The sequence below is a fragment of the Heloderma suspectum genome, chromosome 4, assembly GCF_057233095.1.
Source record: "Heloderma suspectum isolate Gila_16-S chromosome 4, 16-S_ref, whole genome shotgun sequence".
Taxonomy (NCBI): Eukaryota; Metazoa; Chordata; class Lepidosauria; order Squamata; family Helodermatidae; genus Heloderma; species Heloderma suspectum.
In genome coordinates, this window is record NC_139461.1 from 193,208,992 (window position 1) to 193,226,934 (window position 17,943).

General features: G+C 45.5%; 1 protein-coding gene across 2 annotated transcripts in view; it reads left to right on the forward strand.

Annotated features, from left to right (window-relative positions):
• The window catches only part of OLFM3 (olfactomedin 3), a 239,231-nt gene that overhangs the window by 165,462 nt on the left and 55,826 nt on the right, over positions 1-17,943 (forward strand). For both annotated transcript variants that reach the window (XM_084851719.1, XM_084851720.1), the window contains exon 2: positions 15,006-15,152. In XM_084851719.1, coding sequence (XP_084707845.1) covers positions 15,006-15,152 — 147 coding nt within the window. The remainder of the gene's footprint in view (positions 1-15,005; positions 15,153-17,943) is intronic.

The window sequence follows — 17,943 nt, forward strand, 5'->3', positions numbered from 1 at the left end:
TACTACCGGTCACCCAATCAAGGAGAAGACAAGGATGAAACTTTTGAAAAGCAAATAGCCAATGTTTTAAGGAAGCATGATGTAGTAGTAATGGGGGACTTCAATTTCCCCGATATTTGTTGGGAGACAAATTCTGTAAAACATGGCCCCTCCAGGAAATTCCTGACTTGTGTGGCGGATAACTTCCTCCTACAGAAAGTAGAGGAAGGAACTAGAGGATCGGCTATCCTTGACTTGATCCTAAGCAACAGAGATGACTTAGTGGATAAAGTAGCAGTTACAGGAACTCTGGGGGAAAGCGACCATGTTGTACTTGAGTTCTTGGTTCTAAGGGAAGCAAAAGCTGAGTGTAGTCAAATGCATACCCTGGATTTTAGGAAAGCTGATTTTCATAAACTCAGAACAATGATCAGTAAGGTCCCATGGCAAGCGATGCTAGCGAGAAAAGGAGTCCAAGATGGGTGGGAGCTTTTAAAAAAGGAAATTCTCAAGGCACAATCACAAGCAATTCCAACAAGAAGAAAAGGTGGAAGACAACAGAAGAAGGCAATGTGGCTTCACAAAAAGCTTAGGGATGACCTGAAAACAAAAAAGGACACATAGGAAGTGGAAAGAAGGCCAAGTAACAAAGGAAGAGTACAGGCAGATAGCACAGAATTGCAGGGATGGCATCAGGAAGGCTAAAGCTGAGAATGAGCTGAGGTTAGCAAGGGATGTTAAAAACAACAAAAAGGCTTTCTTCAGCTACGTGCATAGTAAAAGGCAGAGGAAAGAAATGGTGGTTCAGCTATTAAATAAGGATGGCAAAACGATAACAGATGACAAAGAAAAGGCAGAGGTGCTCAATTCCTACTTTGGCTCAGTCTTCTCCCAAAAGAAGGTCTATGACCCCCCTGGCAAAGGCGAAGTACAGGCTGAAGGGGCAGGCTTGCAGCTTGAGATCGACAGGCATATGGTCAAGGAACACCTCATTACTTTGAATGAGTTCAAATCTCCAGGGCCAGATGAACTGCATCCTAGAGAGTCATAAAGGAACTGGCAGAAGAACTCTCAGAACCGCTGTCTATTATCTTTGAGAAATCATGGAGGACGGGGGAAGTGCCAGATGACTGGAGGAGGGCTAACGTTGTCCCTATCTTCAAAAAGGGTAAAAAGGAGGAACCTGGGAACTACAGACCAGTCAGATCTGACATCAATCCCTGGGAAAATTCTGGAGCAGATCATAAAGCAATCCATCTGGAAGCACCTTGACAACAATGCCGTGATTACTCGAAGCCAACATGGATTTGTCAAAAACAAGTCCTGCCAGACAAATCTGATCTCATTTTTTGATCAAGTAACCTCCCTTGTAGACTGTGGGAATGCTGTAGACATCATATACCTCGACTTCAGCAAAGCTTTCGACAAAGTGCCCCATGATCTCCTGATGAGCAAACTAGCTCAAAGTGGGCTAGATGAAACAATGATCCAGTGGATCCACAGTTGGCTACAGAATCGGACTCAAAGAGTGCTTATCAATGGGACCTTCTCAAACTGGGGAGAGGTAACGAGTGGGGTACCACAGGGCTCAGTCCTGGGCCCAGTGCTCTTCCACATTTTTATTAATGACTTGGATGAGGAGGTGCAGGGAATGCTGATCAAATTTGCAAATGACACAAAATTGGGAGGGATAGCTAATACTTTGGAAGACAGAAACAAAATTCAAAGTGATCTGGATAGACTGGAGCACTGGGCAGAAAACAACAGAATGACATTTAATAGGGACAAATGCCAAGTTCTGCACCTAGGAAAAAGAAACAAAATGCACAGTTACAAGATGGGGGATACGTGGCTCAACCACACTACAAGCGAGAAGGATCTTGGAATTGTTGTCGATCACAAGCTGAATATGAGCCAACAATGTGATGTGGCTGCAAAAAAGGCAAATGCTATTTTGGGCTGCATTCATAGAAGCATCGCTTCCAAATCCCGGGAAGTACTAGTTCCCCTCTATTCAGCACTGGTTAGGCCTCATCTGGAGTAGTCTGTCCAGTTCTGGGCAACACACTTTAAGAAGGATGCAGACAAACTGGAGAGGGTTCAGAGGAGGGCAACAAAGATGATGAGGGGACTGGAAACAAAGCCCTATGAAGAGAGACTGAAAGAACTGGGCATGTTTAGCCTTGAGAAGAGAAGACTGAGGGGAGATATGATAGCAGTCTTCAAGTACTTGAAAGGTTGTCACAGAGAAGAAGGCCAGGATCTCTTCTTGATCATGCCAGAGTGCAGGACACGGCATAATGGGCTCAAGTTACAGGAAGCCAGATTCCAGCTGAACATCAGGAAAAACTTCCTGACTGTAAGAGCAATACGACAATGGAACCAATTACCTGGGGAGGTGGTGGGCTCTCCCACACTGGAGGCCTTCAAGATGAGGCTGGACAGCCATCTGTCAGGGATGCTCTGACTTGGATTCCTGCATTGAGCAGGGGTTTGGACTCGATGGCCTTGTAGGCCCCTTCCAACCCTACTATTCTATGATTCTATGACCCAGATTTTACTTGTATTACAAGCTGTCACCCCTTTGGATAAGCTGGACTTGTTCCTTGTTCCATCTTGTTCAACCCAGTCAAAATTGGTCTTTCCAGCTCTGTTTTGCTTTTATTGTTCTTGTTAAATTAGATCCCCTCCACCTTTACGATAATGAGTACAACTGATAGAAGAACATTGTAGACCTCATATAATTCAGCTCTAAAACTTTTCCAGCAGGCCCGAAGGCAAGTTATTCTCTGGTGGATCTTTCCAGGCAATAAATGCACCTTTTGTACTCCTTTCCATGCAAGATCCAGATATCTTCCCTCAACACTGCACCTTTCTCTTGTGTAGCACTTTTCCAGCATTCAGGCTGCAATGTTTTGTTACTGGGGAGACTACAGTTGTTCTCGTCACAGCAAATGACGTCAGTGCTAATACAATTCTCATGTGTAGTATGGTTTGAATCTCTTTCTTAAATGTGTCTGGCTTTAAAGAGGAAGAGGAAGAAGAAGAAGAAGAAGAAGAAGAAGAAGAAGAAGAAGAAGAAGAAGAAGAAGAAACATTGTGTGTTAGCTTTTAAAACTTTGAGATCAAGCATGGTTTTTTAGAAAATTGAAAAACCATTGGCATGGTCTGAGACAATCTTGTGTGTGTTTTTTTATTGTCCTGGGACCTGCAACAAAATGTTGCAGCCTAGAGACTTTCTGTTCAATGTACCAGCCAGCCATGACCCTTTCCAAGATACTCCATTGCTTCTTTTCACTGTTACAGCCAGCCACCCAGCCATGCCCTCTTCTAGGATATTCCCATTCTCCCTCCTCCCATAATTTTTCTGCTTCCCCTGCCCCAAGCAGACCCTCACTTTCTGTGACCACTGAGCATGCTCATTCTTCTTTGGGATGTTTTGGGGATTGTTTCTCCCTCCTAGGGATTTTTTTTTTCCTACAGGGTGTTGTTGTTGTTGTTGTATTTTTGCAAATCTTGAGGTTCCCCCAAGCCTGCTAATATCTCCCTCTGGTGCATAGATGGTGCCATTTTAGCCTCATCAGGATTGATACTCAAATAATTTCACTCTTAGTATATATGATGCCATTCATAAATTATTTGTTATTTGGATCATTCTAATGTTTTAAGTTAATTGTATGGTTGATTGTTTAAATAGGTGAATAATGATGTGTACATATGCACATTATATGTTCACAGGCACAGTTGTTTTCTTTTGTTTGTTTATTCCATTTATATTCTCCGAGAGCCTCCTCCAAGGGAGGCTTGGAAGGTGGCAACAAAGGGAGAGGGCCTTTTTGGTGGTGGCCCCCTCAATTGTGGAATGCTCTCCACACTGGGGCTTACCTGGCACCAACACTGTCATCTTTTCAGTGCCAGGTTAAAACTGTCCTCTACTTCCAGGCATTAGACAGCATATGATGGGGCATTTGTGTCAGTGGTTTCTGTCAGGTCCAAAATCTTATTGTAACTGTTTTACTGTTTACATTGTTTTAGATTTTGTATGTTGGAGGTGCTATATTATGTTTTTAAGATCTTGTATTGTGGTGTGTATTTTTGTGAACTGCCCAGAGAGCTTCAGTTATTGGGCAGTATAGAAATGCAGTGAAAATAAATAAATAAATAAATAATAATAATAATAATAATAATAATAATAATAATAAAAAATAAAAAAACTAATAATAATAATATCCCACATTTCCTCCAAGGAGTTCACATTTCTTCCACCCTCTATGGGTCATCCACTGAGTTTCATGGCTGACTAGGGATTTCAACATGGGTTTCCCCAGTCTAATGCTCTATCACAGCCTTCCCCAATCTCATGCCTTCCAGATGTGTTAGACTACAACTCTCATTATTCCCAGCCAGCAAGGCATCTGGAAGCCACCAGGATGCGGAAGACTGGTCTAACCACTGCATTACCTTGGCACAATTTTACACTTGTCAAATATCCAATTTCTGAAGACAATGTCTTTCGGGAAAAATAAATTAGTTTTACTCAAACACTTTGGGAATAAAAGATGCTGCTTTTCCTACACAGCTGCTGCTGTTGTTGTCCAGCATATATTTGGCAGCTGTGTTGATATCCCTCTTGTTGTTTCCAGCTATTACATAGATACTGCCAGCGATGTGAATGAAGATGAGGAAAGGAGCCACCCCACCCCACCTCCGCTACATAACAGAATGTTCTTTTCTCCTCAATGTAATATGCTGCAAAAGCAGAACCTCACACTGGTCAGAGGGAATGTAATTCTGGTGCATTGCTAAAGCTAACCAGAGATCAGCCTGGATGAGAACCTGCCTGTGATCCCCAAATATAAGGTATTTAGAGCCAGTGGAGGCTGGTGGCTCTGATCTCAGTGGGACGGTGAATCCACTCTGGGTTTCAGTCAGAATCAGTCAGAACTCTAAAGGAGCTGTCCAAGATGCAGAGTTCTGGCTGAAATCTGGAACAGATTCACTGCCCCACTGACATCAGAGCCACCAGCCTCCATTGCTTAGCGTTTTCCCAAAAGAGAGCAGGGTATAAATGGGAGGGGGGCCCAGATAGTGATGGGGTCTGGAAACCAAGTCATGTGAAGAAGGGTTTTGCCCAGAGAAGAGATGATTCAGTGGAGACATTGTCTGTTTGTCTGTCTATCTATGATCTAAAATCATTTCTAGGCCGCCTTTAAGGGTAGAACACTCTCAAGGCGGCATACAAGAAAAAAAACCCACACAAAGTGGATACAGTGAAAAAAAATGCATAAAAACATATTTCAATAAAATCCATAAAATCAGAGCCTGACAATTAAAATCATTACAAACTAAACATACCAAGAAAAACCAATGACCCTGACTGAAGCGAAGGCCAGCAAAAACAAGTGGGTCTTCAGAGCTTTCCTGACGACCTATAAAGAAGGGGCCTGACAAACCCCTGATGGAAGTTGGCTCCAGGTGAAGGGCCACCACTGAGAAGGCCCTCTCCCCTGTACTTACCAGGCTAACCCATAATAGCTTTCTTCAAATGCCTGAAGGGCTGTCTCAGTGAAGATGGAGGAGAGCTGTTCTCTATTCCTCCAGAGCAGCGACAGGCAACCTGGTGCCCTCCAGATGTTTTGGACTACAACTCTTATAAGCACCTGCCAACATGGCCAATGGTCAGGGATTGTGGGAGTTGTAGTTCAAAACATCTGGAGGTTGCCCACTGCTGTTCCAGAGGGTAGGAATACAACTAAGGGGAGTTCCAAGGTCCAAGAGTTCTGATTTGTATGTCTCGCATTCAAGATGTGCAGTTCTCTTGACTTCACCATTTTAATAAAATGCATTACAGTTCACTTGATTATTTCTTATGAGTTAGCTTTTTGTTCTCTGTGGAAAGAGTTTCTTCTGTTCTTTCATATGACACCTTCAACATCTTTGGAGGGGAGATATGCTGAAATGTCTGTGAATCATCATTTATGATGGCAGAACCTCTGGCCTATGGGCCAGATTGCAGGAGGGGCACCCCAGTCCACCCAACAGCGCCTCCTGGGGTTCCTCCAGGGGCAGAGCTTGGCTTTCAAGCCCCACCCCCTGGATGAATTGCCTCAGAGGGCATCTCCGCTGTTATCTCAGACCAGAATTAAGAGTGGGTGTTGCCCTGCACGCCAGCAAGAGAATCCCCACTGTTCTATCTGATCTCAAAGACATAAGAAGAGCCCTGCTGGATCAGACCAAGGGTCCATCTAGTCCAGCATTCCGTTCACACAGTGGCCACCAGCTGCCCAGAGGAAACCCACAAGCAGGACATGAGTGCAACAGCACTCTCCCGCCCATGGTCCCCAGCAATTGGTGTACATGAGCATACTGCCTCTGATATTGGAGGCAGCATATAGCCGTCAGGACTAGTAGCCATTGATAGCCTCCTTGTCCAAGAATTTGACCAATCCCCTTTTAATGCCATCCAAATTGGTGGCCATCACTACATCAAATAACTTAGTCCAGATCCCATCTACTGAGCATGCACATGTGAGGGCACTGGACAATATGAATAGTCATTTTGTAGTAAGCAAATGAATAAAGATGAAACTGACAGAGTTCTTCCCAGCAGAGACCCCAGTTAGTTCACAAAACTCTTATCTTTCCTTCTAGGCAAAGGCCAACAAAAGCCTCCCATTTTCCTCTTGACAGAGTCCAGGGCTGGCAAAGGCATTTTGCAGGATGGGCTGTGGAAGTAAAGGCAAAACCTGCCTTGTCAATTACGCTTCTCTGCAATGGTGTAAGGGCAGAACTACATGTTTCAAGGAAACACAGGTTCATAAGACCATATTGGCCATATAGTCTCAAGTAATTAGAGGATACGTCCTAGAAGCGCTGGAGTATAATTCAAAGGAAAACCTGCCCCCTCCACCACCACCGAAGCTCTACTCAAGTGTTCAGTACCTATGGGTACCCAAACATGGGAAGGGACTGTTGAGATTGTGTGGGCTAGCTCTGCCCCTTACACACCAGTTAATGCACTGGCCACACCCACCTGCTGACACATGATAGGTGTAGTCTGGGGAGGCCTATGCAAGTACATTGGCATGCACATAGAGCTGTCATATGGCCCTGCGTGTATGTGGTGATCATGCATTGGCTGGAGGCATGGCAAGCACTTCTGTATGGAGTGGGGCTAGCTTGTGTGGTCTTGATAGCCCCTCCATATGTCCAGTACCCATGGAATGTTCCCCCATGTAAAAACTCCCTGCAAGTAGATAACTTGCCCTTCAGGGTGAAAGGGCCCCTAAGTGCTGAGCTAGTTTTCTGTTAGCAGGGAGGTGTGTTTGTTTTTGTTTTTAATGTAGAGGAACATTCAGAGATGTGACTCGCACTGCAGTCTAAAATAGTACCATCTGTTCTACTGCCACAGGATTCTACCCCCCCCACACACACACACACACACGAACACACTCTGCTATATCTAGCGTAAGAAAGATATTTGAATCGGGCACAAACTGACTAATTTAGCATGCTTCCCAGATCTATTTTCATCTCTACTAATGACAAGTCTGTTTTGCAACATCTATTGTTTACCTCACAAATTCCTGGGAGGCTTGAATGGTACTGAAGGTGGAAAAATGCCTCACAGTCTTTATATTTCTGTGATGGATCCCCTCTTCCTTACATCTTGTTCAAAGCTTTTGCTGCCTTGTTTTCTGGGGAGGATTGTGTATGATGATTCCTGCAGAAAAGCCAGGCTGCCTGCAAATGAATGATTGTAGACACACACACACACACACAGCCTTCTTTTGAAACCTCTCTTCTCCTTTATTTTAAAGGAAATAAAAACTCTTCTGGTTAACACCAGATGTCAATAACATCTCTCTCTTAAAAAAAAAAAAAAAAAAGATTGAATATCAATGCAAAAAAAAGGGTTCTGCGTAGCTTTAAAACTCACTTTTAGCACATGTGTGCTTTGTGTATTGTGGTTTGGATGAAATTGATTATTAGATGGTTTGGGTGTGTATCAGTCTGTATCCTATGTGGTGGCGAGTTTGGTTTGGGGGGTACGCTGCTGTGTGTGTGTGTGTGTGTGTGTAAAGTTCGTTCATTCATTTATTTCATTTCTATACCGCCCAATAGCCAAAGCTCTCAAACATATAAAACCATTTATATGTAAAAATATATCAGGACCCGTTAAAAAGCCTTATCATATGCTGTCAAATGCCTGGGATACAGGAAAGTCTTATCCTGGTGCCGAAAGGATGACAGTGTTGGCAACAGGTGAACCTCAGTGCTAAGAACATTCCACAGTCAGGGGCCCACCACCGAAGAAGCCCCCTTCCTTGTTGCCATCCTCTGAACCTCCCTGGGAGGACGGCCTCAGATGTCAATCATAGTGTATGGGAAGCATACCAGGAGAGGCGCTCCATAAGGTATTGTGGCCATGAGTCGTGTAAATTGGTAGTTTTGTAGGCTGTCCCTTCTGCTGCCTTTTTTGTTCTTGGGCACGGGTGCAGCCGTTTCTTGAATAGGATTCCCTTTGAGTAATGAATTGCACTAACATGGTAGCCTCAGTGAAGAGTATGCCTGTAAGACCTTCTCTGTGATTTGAAGTTGCACCATGCATCTTGGGTGGGTATGTGTGAGCTCCCACGAGTGTCAGTCGGAGGCTGCAGGCAGGAGTTGCCTTGTGCAAGCTGCACTTACGTACACCAGCTGCTGGGCAAGGGTGGTGCAACATGGCAAGCACCTGCAGCCTCTAGCCATGCTCAAGGGTCTGTGGCACCGTGCCAAGTACTAAGTGTAACTGTTGCTCCAACTCTAATTGCAGTTTGGGAGATTGGGCTGAGTGTGCGTACACAGACAAATAAGGCAGGTCTTCGTTGTCCATATCTGGGCTTGAATGTCCAAATCCTTATATGCCTATTCGGATTGTGGAAACTCCGACATGCATAGCTGCCCTATCCAGCTCTAGAGTTGGTATATTTGGGCACATGCTAAGGCAGTGGCAGCTGGTGACCCCAGTTCCAGAGGGCTGTGATTACATTCAGCACGCCCCAACCACTGATGCCGAAGAAGCTGAGGTTGATCGGTTCTATGAAGACCTACAACACCTTCTAGAACTAACACCAAAAAAAGATGTCCTCTTCATCATAGGGGACTGGAATGCTAAAGTAGGAAGTCAAGAAATCACCGGGATAACAGGCAGGCATGGCCTTGGTGTACAAAATGAAGCAGGACAAAGGCTAATAGAGTTTTGCCAAGAGAACATGCTGATCATATCAAACACTCTTTTCCAACAGCACAAGAGACGACTCTACACATGGACATCACCAGATGGTCAATATCGAAATCAGATTGATTATGTCCTTTGCAGCCAAAGATGGAGAAGCTCCATACAGTCAGTAAAAAGACCTGGAGCTGACTGTGGCTCAGATCATGAGCTGCTTCTTGCAAAATTTTGGATTAAATTGAAGAACGTAGGGAAAACCACTAAACCATTCAGGTATGACCTAAATCATATCCCTTATGAATATACAGTGGAGGTGAGGAATAGATTTCAGGGATTAGACCTGATAGACAGAGTGCCTGAGGAACTATGGACGGAGGTCCGTAACATTGTTCAGGAGGCAGCAACGAAATCCATCCCAAAGAAAAAGAAATGCAAGAAAGCCAAGTGGCTGTCTGATGAGGCTTTACAAGTAGCTGAGGAAAGAAGGGAAGCAAAAAGCAAGGGAGAAAGGGGAAGATATATCCAACTGAATGCAGAGTTCCAGAGAATAGCAAGGAGAGACAAGAAGGCCTTCTTAAATAAACAATGCAAGGAAATCGAGGAAAACAACAGAATGGGAAAGACTAGAGATCTCTTCAAGAAAATTGGAGATCTCAAGGGAACGTTTTGTGCAAAGATGGGCATGATAAAGGACAAAGAAGGCAGGGACCTCACAGAAGCAGATGAGATTAAGAAGAGGTGGAAAGAATACACCGAAGAACTATACAGGAAAGATCTTAATGTCCTTGATAGCCATGATAGTAATGTCCTTGATAGCCATGATAGTGCGGTCACTGAACTTGAGCCGGACATCCTCGAGAGTGAAGTGGGCCTTAGGAAGCATTAGTAACAACAAAGCTAGCGGAGATGACAGTATTCCAGCTGAACTATTTAAAATCCTAAAAGATGATGCTGTTAAAGTGCTGCATTCAATATGCCAACAAATTTGGAACACTCAGCAATGGCCGCAAGACTGGAAAAGGTCAGTTTACATTCCAATTCCAAAGAAGGGCAACGCCAAAGAGTGTTCAAACTACCGCACAATTGTGCTCATTTCACATGCCAGCAAGGTGATGCTCAAAATCCTACAAGCTAGGCTTCAGCAGTATGCGAACCGAGAACTACCGGAAGTACAAGCTGGGTTTCGAAGAGGCAGAGGAACTAGAGATCAAATCGCCAACATTCGCTGCATCATGGAGAAAGCAAGAGAATTCCAGAAAAACGTCTATTTCTGCATCATTGACTACGCTAAAGCCTTTGATTGTGTGGATCACAACAAACTGTGGCAAATTCTGAAAGTGATGGGAGTACCAGACCACCTTACCTGTCTCCTGAGAAACCTGTACGAGGGTCAAGAAGCAGCAGTAAGAACCGGACATGGAACAACCGATTGGTTCAAAATTGGGAAAGGAGTACGACAAGGCTGCATATTGTCACCCTGCTTATTTAACTTATATGCAGAGTACATCATGAGAAATGCCGGGTTGGATGAATCAGAGGTCGGAATTAAGATTGCTGGGAGAATTATCAACAACCTGCGATATGCAGACGATACCACCCTAATGACAGAAAGTGAAGAGGATCTCAAGAGCCTCTTGTTGAGGGTGATAGAGGAGAGTGCAAAAGCTGGTTTGAAACTCAACATTAAAAAAACTAAGATCATGGCATCTGGCCTATCACTTCCTGGCATATAGAAGGGGAAGAAATGGAAGCAGTGACAGATTTTACTTTCTTGGGCTCCAAGATCACTGCAGACGGTGACTGTAGCCATGAAATTAAAAGACGCTTGCTCCTTGGGAGGAAAGCTATGGCAAACCTAGACAGCATAGTAAGAAGCAGAGACATCACCTTGCCAACAAAGGTCCATCTAATCAAAGCTATGGTTTTCCCAGTAGTAATGTATGGCTGTGAGAGCTGGACTATAAGGAAGGCTGAGTGCCGAAGAATTGATGCTTTCGAACTGTGGTGCTGGAGAAGACTCTTACGAGTCCCCTGGACTGCAAGGAGGTCCAATCAGTCAATCCTAAAGGAAATCAACCCTGAGTGGTCATTGGAAGGACAGATACTGAAGCTGAAGCTCAAATATTTTGGCCACCTAATGCGAAGAGAAAACTCTCTGGAAAAGACCCTGATGCTGGGAAAGACTGAAGGCAAAAGGAGAAGGGGACGGCAGAGGATGAGATGGCTAGATAGCATCACCGATGCAATGAATATGAACCTGAGCACACTCCAGGAGAGTGCGCAGGACAGGAAGGCCTGGCGTGCTATGGTCCATGGGGTCACGAAGAGTCGGACATGACTGAACGACTGAACAACAACAAAACTGCTAATGGTGCTATCCAAGGTGCTGGAGCCATTGGGGGGTTCAGCACCCTGGATAGCACCTTTCAGCACCATGGCTAGCACCATTAGAGTTTTCGCTGGTGGGAACTAAAACCCTGAATGGAATCTTTGATGAGCTTCCACCAGGTTTTAAAAACCTGGCTATTCAGGCAGGCATTGGGGGGGGGGGGTAGAGTTTTTTAGAGCAGTGTTGTTTTGTTATTTTTTGTTGTTGTTGAGTTGATTATGTAAATTTGTTATTAGTATTGTATGCCGCCTAGAGTGGCCGGGTAGCCGGCCAGATGAGCAGCTAATAAAACAAATCAATCAATCAATCAATTGCAGCCCCTTGGGAACTGGAGTCACCAGTTGCCACTGTCCTAAGGCCCATACCATAACGTGGGGGGGGGGCATTGCCAGTCCCTGGAACCTCCTGGGCCTGGCTGCTGCTTTTCCTCCTTGCTGTTTCGTCCTTCCTCTGAACAGTGAGAGAAGGTACAGTATCTTCCAACTCCTTGTCTCTCTGTGTGTGTATGACAGAGAGGCAGATGGGGCAGTGCAGATTTGGCCCAGAGGAAGAGGTGAGTCTCTTCCCACGTGGAGCCACCTCATCCTCCTCGCTGCTGCTGGCATGGTCCAGTCACTAGTTGCCAAGCTAATGAGCAACGTGCAGCCTATGTGCCCATGCAGCCCCTTGTCCTCTTCTGGGGTCTCTGCCCCATGGCAGCAGCAGCAAAAGAAAGTGGCGGTTTGTCATCCAACTTCAGCCACAAACCGCTATGGGGCCTTAGAAAAGTCAAATTTAGCTTGAAAACAGGCAGCAGCAGCAGCAGGAGTTCAGCCCACGGGGGTGGGGGGTCCAGGGAATGGAAAGTGACCCCCAGGCACCCCCGGTTTGCCTACCCTTGCAGTAGTGATTGGACAGCAGCAGCAGTGAGAGGGAAGAGGTGGGGCTCACTTCTCCAAAGGGCCCCCAAAACTGAGTCTGGGCCCTGCCCACTCCTAGTTGTGCTCAACCACTGTGCGCCTTTCTGCCCACATCGAAAGATGCATCCAGTCAGCTCAGTGGGTCCCAGCGGTGCATTGTGAAGCAAGTGGGTGTGTGTGTGGGGGGGTGCCCATCGGCACCCACTTAAACAGGTTGTGATGCATGCAGGTCTTTCTTGCTGGATCGGGGCCTCTGACCTTGTGGGAAAAGTGAAGAGGCGCAAAAGAGAATCATTTACTTTTCTTTTGATAGCTGTTGCAGAGGGTGGGGGCGGGAGGGGGGGAGGTCATTTGAAACATTTCCATAAAAGATCTGCAGCCTCACTTCTCCAAGCAGAATCTCTCTTCCGGGCTCCCCGTGGTCAGCCGTGATGGCGGGACCACAGTTGACGGAGCACTTGCTTTGCATGCAGAAGCTCCCAACCTGAATCCCCAGCATCTCTAGTTTAATTTTTAAAAAGGAGCAAGTAGCAGGTAAGGGGAAAGTCAGGAATATTTAATCACCCGAGACCCTGGAGAGACACAGCCCATCAGTGTAGTCTAGCCCACCCCAACCTGGTGTCCTCTTGGGAGATACAGTTGAACACATCTGGAGGGCATTGGGGAAGGATGGTCAGCTAGGCTGAGGTAGATGCGTACGTTCCTTGTACCAGCTCAGATTCTTGCACCATCTAGCATCTAGTATTGCTCTATTCCATCCTCACCCAACCTGTTGCCTTCCAGGTGTGTTGGGCTCCAGCTCCCGTAACTCCCAGTCAGCCTGAGCTGGTAGAAGACAACCTCCTATGACTCTATGTGGTCTCTCCCTCCCTCCCTCCCTCCCTCCCTCCCTCCCTCTCCCTGTTTGTTAGAAGGCAGAATTGTATGTAATGCATCTTCAAGAAAAACTTGGGGAAGCCTCTTCTGCAGATCCGTGAGTCATTTCAAGAGTCTCCTTTAATGTGAGTCATACAGAATGGTGTGCCACCCACAGAAACCCTGCATTCATTCATTCATTCATTCATTCATTCATTCATTTTTGTCTTTCTGTTTTCTTTTACTCACCTAACTGAGGCAGATGTGTATGTTCTCTGTCCCAGGCAAAACATAAGGCGGAAAATCAAACGGGTTCACTATTCTGAAATGCAAGTGGAATCCGATGCAAAAACTTTGGTGGTCTTCACCTTGCCCTGAGAGGGATGAGCCTTTAACAAAATAGACTTTTTTTGTCCAGTACTCATTTTCAAAGACTGATTAAGTGGGAGCTACGTGTGAAAGAAAAATTGAGAAAGGAGGCAATAATGCTGATAATAGGAGAAGGATACATGGCAGTAGTGAAGTAAACTGTATGTTTAAAACATGAATATATTACCTTTAATCAATTATTTCAAGGTGGCTCACAAAAAATAGAAGTAAAACAACAAAAAATACAAACAAAGCAGAAAGCGAAAGTGCAATTAAATCATAACACTGCAGTTGTTGATGAATTCAGCAGGAGACAGGTCCCTGTCCCAAGGAACTACAATCTCAGGTTTGAAATTAGGGAGGGAAGGGAGGAACAAGGAAAACAAAGAATCTATGTGAGCAAAAGACAGGGGGGGAGCAATCCTATGGCCAATAGACACTGTCTAGATGACCATAGGATTTTTCAGTTTCTGGAAACCGAGTTCATCCAAACTCGGTTCCCAGAAACCACACTCTCTTCCCCTGCTCCCACCCCCTCATAGCCAGCATGGTTCTTTCCCTGCTGCTGCCATCTCCATGCTTGTAAATGGAGCAGAGAGGGGGTGAAAAGGAGGTGGCCCCAGGGGCAGGGAGGGGAGGAGACCATGGAAGCCTCTTTAGACAGCTTCCAGACAGCTGGCTGGGGGATGCTGGGAGTTGTAGGACATTTTCTGTCGAAACATGCATAAGATTGCACCCTACGTGCACGCAGTGGCGGGAGGCACTGCCAGGGGGTCCACTGACAAAAGGCCATGGCCAGCAGGCACAAACCTGCCCCTCCTTTACATATCCACTGAACTCGCAGAGGAATGCACCAACTGGAAGTTCAATATGTCACTGACATGTGTCTGTCCTAGAGCAAATTGTCTGTTATAATGAAGTGTATGTTTGCAAAAATCTGTACATTTGTATAATTTCAGTGACAATGTTGCCACAATCCATGGAGGATATGGCTGTCTATGGCTACTAGTCACGATGGCTGTATGCTACCTCCAGTGTAGGAGGCCATGTTCCTCTGAATACCAGTTGCTGGGGAACACGAGTGGGAGGGTGCTGCTGCGCTCACGTCCTGCTTGCTGGCTTCCCATTGGAGCATCTGGTTGGCCGTTATGGGAGCAGAATGCTGGGCTAAGAAAGCCTTCGGTCTGATTTCGCAGTGTTCTTACAATTTTGAAAAATAGTTATTTATAATTATAACCACATTTTCTGTCTCCATTCAGTGTATTTTTAATATTGTGCCTCATTCTTTTATTTACAGACTCAAATTAGTCCCAAAGAAGGGTGGCAAGTCTACAGTTCTGCCCAAGACCCTGACGGGCGATGCATTTGCACTGTAGTTGCACCAGAACAAAATCTCTGCTCCAGAGATGCCAAAAGCAGGCAACTTAGACAACTGCTAGAGAAGGTGAGTGTACATCACGCATTTCTTTGCTTTACCCATTAAGGCGCTCCTGAAAACATGTTTCTCTCTCTCTCTCTCTCTCTCTTTTAAATCATATGTTTATTTTCCATTAAATAGAAATTTTACTTAACCACTTTCTCTTTTTAATAACATACAACATGGCAATGAATGCTTTCCAGACTGTGCTGGATAATGTATCGTGGACAAAGTCTGACTGTAATTTCTGTGAAGGTAGAATTTGTGTTTCCACATGAACTGCAATTAGTAATGCCTTCAGTCTTCCAAACAAGCGTTTATGAAAAAGGGCTCCTGCAAGCAGTGAAAAACAACTTAATTTGATGAAGATGGTGATGATGGTGATACTGCTGCTATGCTGTAACCCTGTAATCCTATAATCCTGTAATCCTGTAACCCTATACACACACATATAGGAGTCAGACCCATTGAACTCACTGGGGCTCACTCTTGAGCAGATATGACTGTAGGATTGCACTGCTAATCTGTTCTGTAGATTTGTGATGTATGTTGTGTTATGCATCATACTAAAACTAGAAATTGTTATGTGGGATAATCCAGAGCTCTAATGATGATTAGGCATTAGTGGCCAGTTTTCAACTCTAGTTTTAATCGTCTAAAATAAAATGATGGTATTCAATGCTATACAATTGCATTGTATGCCATGAAAGAACTGTCAGTGTGCTGTGGGAAATGAATTTATTTAATCATTAGAGGCGCATTCTGTGCCCCAACTACCCATCCGTATGCATTTTAGGATGATTTGTTGCTCTGACCTTGTGCGCTTCCAATCAGCCTCGTCTCTGCTAATGCAGAGGGAGTTCCAGTCCCGCCACCCGCGCTGTGGGTATCTCTGATTCTTGGCTTATCAGTGAGTCCAGCAAGGTTTTCCAGCAAGCAGGGGAGCTGTCTGCCAAGGAATTACTGAAAGCTGAACAGACTGGGATGTTGCACTAGCAAAGGCTGGGCACCAATCGAGCCGTTTTATTGCTGGCCCTGCTGCCTCACTCCTCACACCTTCCTGAAGTGTCCACCTGATCTGGAGCATGTGGATCTGGCTTCCTTCTCCCAAGTAGCGCTCAGAGATGGGAGGCATTACTTCCTCAGTTCTGGGCTTCTGCTCAGACTCACCACCATTGGCTCTGCTCCTGGAGGCGAGTTAGGGGTGGGACCAATCAGGTTGCCTTAGCGCGCCTGCATCTGCATCTTCCCCTGAATGGGCGGTTGGGGGTGGCAGTATCCACTGACCTTGCTCAAACCTTGTAGGTCAGGGTTGGGCAACTTGTAGCCCTCCAGATAGTTTGGCCTACAATTCCCATAATCCCTCACTGTTGGCTATGCTGGCTAGGGCTGATGAGAGTTGTAGGCCAAAGCATCTGGAGGGCCACAAGTTGCCCACCCATGCTGTAGGTGCTAGGGCTGGCAATACGTTCTGAGGAGGAGGAGGTCATTCTGAACTGCTCTTGACTGGAAGGTGGTGGGGCATGGCAGAAATGTTACCGAAAAGATTAACCTGCCTTCAGAGGAGGCTGTGTGTTGAGCTTTTGCATGACTCCCTGCTCTGGGGTCGCTCCCTTCCAACCAAGATGCACAGAGCTAGAACAATAACTCAAACAGCCACCCAGAGAATGTGTTCCTCTGTGGCTGGGTAGCTTTGCAGTTTGGGCAGCACTAATTCAAGCCATCCACCTGTTCAGCCATGATCAGCTCCTTGTTGTGCTGGCACAACATGGTAAGTGACTGAACTGCCCATAATTTGCCATGTTCAAAGGTGGCAAACCTATGGCCTTCTCCCTGCAATTAACAGCCTTTGTCCTGTAATAGAACCATGGCCTTGTTTCATGGACCGGTTGAAGATCTGCCTTCTCCAACCTGGAAGCCCCCGGATGTGTTGGTGTACAACTCCCATTGTCCCAAGCCAGCAGGAATGCTGGCTGGGGATGACGTGAGTTGTAGTCCAATGCATCAGGAGGATAACAGAGTGGGGAAAGCTGGTCTAGAGAGAATGCAGCAGATATGGGTCCCTGTTCAATTCATCCAGTTGCTTGAAGATCCCGGCTACAGTTTTATCCCAATCTGCTGAAGATCTAGAGGCTTAGACTATTGAACCGCATCAGCAGCTTTCAAGAAAGATAAAGCAATTCATGCCAAGGGTGTATGTGCTGCATATAAATTCCATTTTTGTCCCCATTTCTCAGTACCTCCTTAAATTAACAGGCATGAATCCTGCCGCACAGAGGGATTCCCTCCCATGCACCAAATTAGTAAGACAGTGCTGCTCTCATAGGAAAAGCAAAATGAAATAGAAATGCAAAAACAAAAAAACCCAAAGCAGTGCTTGTTTAGCAACTGTAGCATCAACAGCTTAGCACTGTTTGCCATAAAATAGTTCCTGCTTCTCAGCCCCAGAGCCTGTGAAAACACATTGGAATATTAAACGCAGATGTGTATCTCAGAGCATTCAGTGGCAAACATACATTTGCTGGTGATGTTTTGTTTGCTTTTCAGAATTGAACAGATATGCGATATAATAATAGAGAAAGGGTAGGGGGATGAATGCATATATGAGGCTGGATCCCCAAGAGAGCCTCAGCAATCTAGGCCTTCCCTTCTTTTAGTCTGCTTGCTGCTTCCAGCTGCAAGTGCACACAGACATTCAGAACTGTGGTGAACGACTAGCTTTGCTGTAGTAAAGCAAGGGTGCAGAACCTCTTTCAGTGCAAGGGCCAAATTCCATTTTGCAGAAGCTCTCAGGGGCCACATTCCAGTGGTGGGCGGG